The sequence below is a fragment of the Xyrauchen texanus genome, chromosome 14 (genome assembly GCF_025860055.1).
Source record: "Xyrauchen texanus isolate HMW12.3.18 chromosome 14, RBS_HiC_50CHRs, whole genome shotgun sequence".
NCBI classification, from domain to species: Eukaryota; Metazoa; Chordata; class Actinopteri; order Cypriniformes; family Catostomidae; genus Xyrauchen; species Xyrauchen texanus.
Genome location: NC_068289.1, coordinates 4,451,129 through 4,460,560, shown reverse-complemented (window position 1 = coordinate 4,460,560; position 9,432 = coordinate 4,451,129). Strand labels below are relative to the sequence as shown.

The 9,432-nt window shown below is 35.2% G+C and overlaps 1 protein-coding gene across 1 annotated transcript; it reads right to left on the bottom strand.

Annotated features, from left to right (window-relative positions):
* Positions 1 to 895: 895 nt before the first annotated feature.
* On the bottom strand, positions 896 to 2,745 carry arl4cb (ADP-ribosylation factor-like 4Cb). The gene has a single exon (XM_052142796.1). The coding sequence runs from the start codon at positions 2,330 to 2,332 to the stop codon at positions 1,754 to 1,756; it is 579 nt and encodes a 192-aa protein (XP_051998756.1). The 5' UTR covers positions 2,333 to 2,745; the 3' UTR covers positions 896 to 1,753.
* Positions 2,746 to 9,432: the final 6,687 nt, after the last annotated feature.

Genomic DNA, 9,432 nt, shown 5'->3' with positions numbered 1-9,432 from the left:
TCTTTAAACACATCTTGAGATTCCTTAGATCACATTTGCGCTCTTTCGAGTGTTTTGAACGCAAGAACGTAACACATGTTTGTGTTGTAGCTACTGAAGTGTTTTCTTCACTGTATAAACTGCACATTGCTCATACAGCTGAAATTTCACTTACTGCCCTCTGGAGTAAACAGGTGGTACTACAAGCTTGCATTTCTCAGGAATCTTCCTTATTATGGTCCGGGGGCAGATTAATTGCGTATATTTTTTTAACGCTTTATTTTTTTGTAAAAATTAATCGCACTGAATTAACACGTTAATTCGACAGCCCTAATATATATATATATATATATATATATATATATATTTTTTTATATTTATAGATAACTATGTATAATCAATATATATTGAGTAATTGTTATATGAGGGGCTTTCTCAGCAAATATTTGTATATGCGATTAATCACGATTAATTAATCGGGACACCATGAAATTAATTTGATTAAAAATTTGAATCGATTGACAGCCCTATATATATATATATATATATATATATATATATTATATATAATTTTTATTAATATTTAAAGATAACTATGTATAATCATTATTTTAATGTATATATATATATATATATATATATATATATATATATATATAATCATGAGATTACCATCTCCTCCGTCCAGGTATGAAGCTAGTTATATGGGATAGAAAGACACCATTGTCAGCACTGCTATCACAAAGAGGACATGAGTATCAAAACAAACTTCATGTTTTTGTTTGATAAGTAGGCAGGCAGCTTTCAATTTTTACTGAAAGCTAGGTAGCTTTCTATTCAAAACTGCCTTACATTTAATAGAGACTTAAATTAAGAAGTAAATGATTCATGCTTTCAGAATTTCTAATGAAACTATAGCCAATATGAGCTGTGACGGATTTGGGCAGATACAAGTAATGTCAGTTCCATAGAACCATTTGTTTGCTTGGAAAAAGTCAAATAAAATATTTTTTAGGTCTTTTAAATATTAACCTCAGAGTACTCTGATAATAACCATAGAGAAAACACAATGTTATTCCTTTACCACACTTTTTATTTTAAAAAATACTTCAGGATTCATCTTCACTCTGTAATACACTGACAGTCTAATATATCTTCTACAGTGTTGTACACTAATATCTTGGTAAGAAAAAAAGTGCTTTGAGGTGGACCGTGTTGCAGGTGATGCCATGTCCGTCACTTGTCTTCTTCATAGTTTCCGTAAGTCTAGACATCTTCATGAGGCCCAATACTCACTCAGGCCTGTGAAGTTACAGTTTTGAAGATCCTGAAAACCCAAATTTATTCTGGGATTATGAAGCTACAGTTCTCCATAAAATGTTCTTCAGAACTTCAGAAGATTCTATGTTCAATAAAAGTCATTGAAAGATATCAAGCACTCCATGACACAATGTTACAGGGTTTTTCACAGTGCTTAGGAAGAGAGCTCCTTCAAACTGTTGACCAGGCCATGCGTATTAATGGCATCTTAACCGGGACCAGCCCTTTAATTGAACAAATCCATTATTTTGGTTCGCTGTTAAAATCACATACGCCATCAAGTTCACATGCAAAATTTTCACAAACGTAACATCATCAGAAATGTCTGATATAAATCCAGCTTGAGAACAAATAACCATCCAAATGAATGTCAACAGTGCATCATTGCATTGGCAAACTTAGTGGGCATCAGCAATGGAAAAGGCATGTTCAGGCTTTTACAACCAGTACTTGGTTATCGCTTCTTTTTTTGTTTGATGGTCTTTCGTCGTTTGACTATCATTTCGTACAGTTTGTCCATGCCCTCATGAAGCCCCTCGCCAATGATGGCACAGGCTGGTTGGATGTGGTATGTAGTGGCAGGCGTGAGCTCCTGGAGTGCCAGTTGCTTCTCTATATCCGCCACAGGCAGAGATTTGGGCAGGTCCTGTTTATTGGCAATGACTAACAGTGGCGTTCCTTGGTTTTCAGCGAATTTGGTAACTTTATGCAGCTCTGTCTTTGCTTCTTCCAATCGATCCACGTCTACCGAGTCCACGACATAAATAATACCATCCGTGCACCTACTGTAAGATTTCCACAATGGCCGGAGTTTCTCCTGACCACCAACGTCCCAAAAATGACAACTTATTCCTTTGGCTGTGCCGTTACTCAGCTTGATCTTTTCCGTGTTGAATCCTATTGTGGGCACGGTGTTGACAAACTCGTTAAATTTCAGTCTGTAGAGAACAGTGGTCTTTCCTGCGGAGTCCAAGCCGAGCATCACTATATGGAGAGACTGAAACGAGGATATGTTGGAGAAATTGTTTCCCATTTTGACCCCGTTTCTCCTTGCTAGCTGGGGGAAAACCGATGCAGTATCCTCAGCACCAGCGATTAGACGCAATTCAGAATGTATTTGATGAAACGATCATTGTATCGCGTCTGTTACCCGTATTATTGAGATCCGTTCCTGTATATAAACACATAAGCATTCCTCTCACAAACCACCCAAAATACAGTTGTTCAGTCTCTCTCGACCACTGAATGGCCTTGAATTAAAGCGATCAAATATCTTTTCTTGGGCATTGCACAAACGTGTCTTCTCACACAGTGCTGGTTAGAAGTGAATGTGAAGTAATGAATGGAGTCCCAGCAGTGGCCCTGCAGCAGCTCTACTGAGCTCTCACACTGGAGAAACTCCGCCCGCATTTCATGTGAAAAGCAAAATACAACCCCTTTAGAAGCATGCACAGGTTATCGTGTTCTCGACTTTTCGTGGCAAAGGGAGGTATTGGTACATAAACCAGGGTGCGTCAAGGAGGTTGTATCAGTAAATCAGTCCTGGAACACGTTAGGAACACAATCATTTTAGACACGCGGTCGTTTAAAAATGAACTCGGTGTGAGCATCTGTTTTAGAGAGGGTGAAAACAGGGTATAGCGGTTGATCGTGGGTTCTTTAATGCTGAGAATTATATCCTAACATACTTCATATTTTAAAACTAGGAGTTTAGAAACAATATCACAAAATTGATTGGATGATTTTATCAGTTTCTGAGCTACATTGTGGCTATTGTTGGCATATCGCGCCCCCTGCCGTCTGTAGTAGGGCCTAGGCTAGGTACCGAGTATTTAAATCATCCCTCACAAAGTACCCAACAGTTTAAATTTTTCTGATTTCACGGACTATTTGCTTAAATAATTGACACATTTGTAACACATAGACAAATCTGCAGTCTATCAATACAATACAACTATAGCATTAAATATAGTTAGTAGGGTAGATAGAGCAGAGTAGCCTACCAGAACAATCATATGTCATTTACTCAAGTGATGCCGTGTGTCAACCAACAAAATACATATCTAAAACCAGTATACATTGTGCCTATTTTTCGCAATTAATCCATATACACACACACTCACGCACGCACGCGCGCACAAGCACGCACACACACACACACACACACGCACGCACATACACACTACGCACGCGCGCGCACACACACACACACACACACACACACATACTGTACATACACACATACATACATACATATATAAACAGGGTTGGGGAGTAACGGAATACATGTAACTTGATTACGTATTTAAAAATATAATGAACTGTATTCCACTACAGTTAAAATTTGTATTATTGGTAATTAGATTAATCTTAGGCTACATTAAAAAAGTATTTTGATTACTGAAGAGATTACTTTGTATTTTATTGTCATTTGTTTCATTTAATATTTAGTCCTTTCAGATGGAAAACATTTATATAAATTATGCGATCAAAAGTGCATTTGAACAGCGGTGAAACACTTTCTTATGATGTGTTACATTCATACGAGCAGACAGAGAAGTAAGTTTGCAGTAAATTTGGAGCAGAAGAAATAGAAATCAAACTTGTGTAAATTGTTAGCTTTACGCTAAGCTAAAATGCTATTTCTAGCCATTTTACATGCACATGTTGCCAGGCACGATCATATTTATTTATCAAGAAAATTCCCGTTGGATCATAATTTCTTTTTTTTTAGTAAGACCTTTGATATTAGGGCAAAAATCGTATTCTTGATATTAATGTTTTTGTATTGTTTCATAGTGTTTTCCTGTACAAATATCTAAAAATCCTTAAAACAGCATTTTGCAGCATGTATTCTGTAATCTGTGTTGGAATACATTTCAAAAGAAGCCCTCCCAATCCTGTATATACACCTTGTATTTCTGTCAGTAAGACTTCCTACCAATTAATTAATAATTTTATTGGCAGCGGCTATTTATTCTGATTGATGCTATTTGTATTAATACTAACTTACAGTATCACTGTAGTGTGTTTATTGTGTTTATATGGGTTAGGGTTAAGTCCCACAGACAATAAAACCAACCCCTACCCCTAAACCTAACACTTACAAACAATTATCCATGGTTTTACTAATAACCATGTAATATCCATGGTATTTTGTAATAAAATAATAGTAAACACAAAATTAAACACGGTTACTACACCATGTTACTGTAGTAACATCATGGTTAATTGCATTAAAACTATGGCCAAAAAGCATGGTTACTACAATATTACTTACCACATTAAACATTTATCAAAACACCCCATGTCAAAAAAATGTAAATAAATAGTAATAAATAAATTTTATAAGTAGTATTAAAGAAACTATTAAGAGTGGAGACATGAGACAGGATGGAAAAAGTGGGGAAAAGGAGGGAAACACGGGATAAAAACTCAACCACTGTCTTTACACACTACACAATCGTGAATAGTCAGACTTTTTTTGTCTAAGCTTTCTGACTGAATAAGAACTAACAAAACTGCTAGAAGGAGCATTTGCTACCATGTTTTTTAAAGCTGCGGGTAAAGTTGAAACATAGTATTAAATATCTTCCCTGCTGACCACTTTTCATGTTTGCCTGATTTTCTCAGTGACCTTGATTCCCCAGAATAAGTTATTTTAGTAAAAAAATAATTTCAACAAGCAAAGTTTCCTTACAAGGTCAGTCAGGAATAATGATTTATTCACAATGAAAGATGAGTTAGAGAAAAAAAAAAAAAAAAAAAATATATATATATATATATATATATATATATATATATATATATATATATATATATATATATATATATATACATTGTATGCTTTTATGCTTAAAATGGTGCAACTTTACTATCAAACAACTTAGACGTCGAAAATCAATGAAGAATAAGGTAATAAGGTAAACACGAAACACCTTTTGATTGGAGAAGAATAAAATAATAATAATAATAAATTAAAAACTAAAAATAAATAAATTAAAAGATTTAATCCCTAAATAAAGTTTAAGCTATCCAATCAGCAAGTGTTTGCCTTATCTTAATGGATTTAAATGGATAGTTCACCCAAAAATTTTAATCCCCTCATTTACTCATTCTCATGCCATCCCAGATGTGTGACTTTCTATTTTTTTTTTTTTTCATTTTTTTTTCAGAACACAATCAAAGACTTTTAAATTTTAAGCTCCAAAATGCACATAAACACAGCATAAAAGTATAAGACTCCAGTGGTTAAATCTATCTTCTGAAGAGAATTCTCTTCTAAATTCTCCTCCTGCCCAGTAGGTGGAGATATGCATGAAGAATGCAAATCACTAAAAACAAAAGGAGAATGTGAAATGATAGTGGAGATTGACAGTAAATAAGGACCTAAGTATTGATCTGTTTCTCACCCACACCTATCATATCGCTTCTGATGGTATGGATTTAACCACCAGAGTCTTATTGACTACTTTTATGCTGCCATTATGTGCTTTTTGGAGCACACCTTTCACTTGCACTTTATGGGCCTACAGAGCTGAAATATTCTTCTAAATGTTTTTATTTGTGTTCTGCAGATGGAAAGAAAGTCATAAATATCTCTGATGGCACTGGGGTGAGAAAATGATGAGAAAATTTTCATTTTTGTGTGAAATCCCTCTTACAAAAAAGTTATGTGGTATAACATCAAGATTACTACAAAAAGCTGGTGTGGTATGTATGTTGTTTTTTTGGGACACTTTACCACATTATTTTGTGTTGTACAGTAGGCCCTATGTAATATTCCTGTGACATTCTTGTTGTTCTACTGTCGTTAATGTCTCGACGTGAATGTGTGTGTCCTCAATAAAGACCTATTTGTACGGTGATTTCCCCCAAAAAAAGAAAGAAAAAAAAAGAATAAAACAAACAAAAAAAAAATTAATAAACAAAAACGCATCGTTTTGATAAGATTTTAGTTCAATTTTGGCAGTTTAAAGCCATGACGTGCACGTTCGTAGTGCGCCACGTGATCCTGAGTGATCCACCAATCAGAGGAGCCCTCATTACCATGGAAACGGAAATTCCACAAATGGATTTGCGGTGCGTTGCTGCGATCTAGCGGAGATAAAAGGAAATGATAATAATGATCCTTGAAATAATAACAATAATTATAATAATAACTGGAATCAAGACTCAACATTGGTAAGTTTTTTATGTTGTTGTTTTTGTTTTACACTGAATTCATAAATTCAGGCTTGTAGTGTTGTAGGCCTGTGGACCACCGGGGTTCTGTGAAGATAAAATGTAAACTTGTAAAAGGTCTTTGAAGGTACATGTGAAGGTCTGTGAAGAACATAAAAATATACTGTATAACTTAAAAAAAAAATGACTGATGGTTTAATTATGTGAAGAAATGTTTTTATTTTAGTCAAATTCATAAAGTAGTTAAATTAGCAATAATCAGCACATTTTCAAACTAAAAGTATTAGCCAGTTCATTCTCCCATAATTTTCACAAAGAATTGGGAAGAGGATGAGACTGGAGATGGTTCAGATGAGTTAACAGACCAGTATTAACTTTGATTATTCTAGTCATTGCCAGGTTATATGCTGTTACTCTATCATTAGATTCTGAAATGTATCATTTACAAGACGACAATGAGACCGAGTTGCTGTGTATGGAAACATGGAAACAGAGAATATAAGCCAGTAATCAAACTTTTTGTATCCATTATTTTTGTTTACTGCCAAACCTGGATATGTTTGTGGTATCATTTTTTCCAACGTTTTGGCACTTTTATACTTTACTTACCGTTCAGAAATGTGGACGTTTACCTTCACTTAACCAACATGTCAAACAATGTAAAAAACGTTTTTTAAAAATTAAAAAAAAAAGTTTCTCATGTGACCAAAATTATTAGGCTAAGTAGGCTTACTAATAAGTAAATAAAGAAATGTAAACTTTTATTAAATGTAATAAATAATATGAATCAATAATAAACTGAGTCACTCATATATAAAATAGTTTAAGAATAGTAAAAGAACATAGTTTTATATTTAGTTCCATCATGAACCACTAGGGGTATGTGCACCCAAAGTTACATAAGTCAACATCAAACCAAAATTGATCATATTTACATTTTCTTTTATTACTAACATATAATGGTTTTCGAAAGCTGCTTCAGATTGACTCTAAACCCTGCCCTTGACCTATAACTGTATCAGCCATCATACCAATCTCCACAACACAGTTACAAAAAGTTAATCTGTTACCATATTACAGTAAACATGAAAGCACTTCACAGGGCTTATTAATTATTTTATTATCAAGTATTTATTTACCATTCCTGACTTGTAAATCCCATTAACACTTGTGGTTCTCTACTCATAGATTCATAGATATTTTAATAGCTGTAAATTATGAGAATGTGAAACAAGTGTTGATGAATCTCAAAACTTATTTTTTTTTCCAAGAAAAATGGTCCTCCACCAAATTGTGGATAAATCTGATAACAACATTTGTTCTCTGGCACAAGATTACAGGAGCAGCACTTAAAGATCTTCTTACTCTTAAAAATGAACTGATACCTGGTGTAGCACCCCATACTCACTACCTGTATGAACGCTTGTACAGGTGTACATGGTGGAATGAAACAGCATTTCTATTGTCCATTTTTCACTGAGTATATTGGAGAAACTGGAGACTGCGTATGTAGGAATACATGTCTGCCTATCCAAGTATGATTTGACAACATAACATTTTTTATCTATTTACCAATAGCATCAAGTGCTCTAAGCTTGAAAGGTCCCAAAGCCATAGTGATGATGTGGTTATAGACATATTTATGGTAATGAAATGCAGGAAAAAATATGGGAGACTGACATAAATGAGATTTAACACTACTTTGGAACAGTGATGGTGTTCCAGTTTTTGATTCATCTGGCTATTCCATCTGGCCTTTACGATGTCTTGTCAATGAATTGCCACCCGAAAGCTGAAAAAAGCATGTGCTTTGCATTGCTTTTTGGAAAGTCACCACCTAATATGACTTCAATGTCTCCTGTCATTGAGGAAGCTAAGGTGGTTTTCAACACAGGTCCTTTACCTAGCAAAATACGATCACAAACACACCTGCTACCTCCCGAGCATTTTTACTCACTAGTGCTTGTGATGCAGTTGCATGGCCTTGGCTGAAAAATTCCATTCAGTTCAATGGGAAATTTGGCTGTGATTGGTGTCTGCATCCTGGTGAAACTGTTGATAAAAGATCTGGGCTGGTGTGTGTATATCCATTCAGTGCCCCTGAGCCTAAACAGAGAACACAGGACAAGTGGGAAAATTACGCTATCAATGGCAATTTTACACCTGAAAATAGTGTGCGTGGCCCTTGTCAGCTTCAGTTCTTAACATTGTTTTTCATAGTCAGAGGTTTTGTACGAGACTACATGCATTGTGTGCTGCTAGATGTGGTTACTCAATGGACTACTGTGTGGTTAGATCCACAATACAGTCAGTGTTCATGATACCTTGGTAGTCACACACATACTCTTGAGTCTAGGCTACGATGAAATTGCTTCATCTTTGAAACCACAGAGGGAGATAAGCTGGGCACCACGTTCACTGAGAGAGAAAGTTCTGGAAAGCCACAGAATGTATTATTCACTTTTTGTACTTATGGGTGTTTCCCCCACTAAATTCTATCAGCATTGGTGGCTTCTCTGCTTTTCTCTCCATATTCTGTTGCAGCCCAGAGTACCAAAATATTTGATTGAAAAAGCTGACCTGATGTTAAAATGGGTAGTGGTGGCTCAGCGGTTAAGTCTCTGGGTTACTGACCAGAAAAGCCCAAAATACTAAAAGCAGCAAAGGATGCATCACCATCTGTTGTCAGCTATGTTGAAAGACTTTGGCATTGCAGCAGTGTTCTCCCACAGAAATACTTTAATAGAGATATCTTCATTTTTTCTCTCTCAGGGTATAATGAAACAGTTGCCTGTGCTACATATACTGGCATTAAAGGGACTTCTGGGTAAGTTTGCAGTTTGTCCACGGCATTTACAGTAAAATATGGTTTGCTGTATGACACTTAGATGGTTCTTACATTCTTAGAATTATTAAAAACATAACATACAATCATGGACTGCTCCATTT

Bases quoted from the DNA above. Each gene is read 5' to 3' on its own strand.
- arl4cb (XM_052142796.1), bottom strand. From the start codon at position 2,332: ATGGGAAACAATTTCTCCAACATATCCTCGTTTCAGTCTCTCCATATA.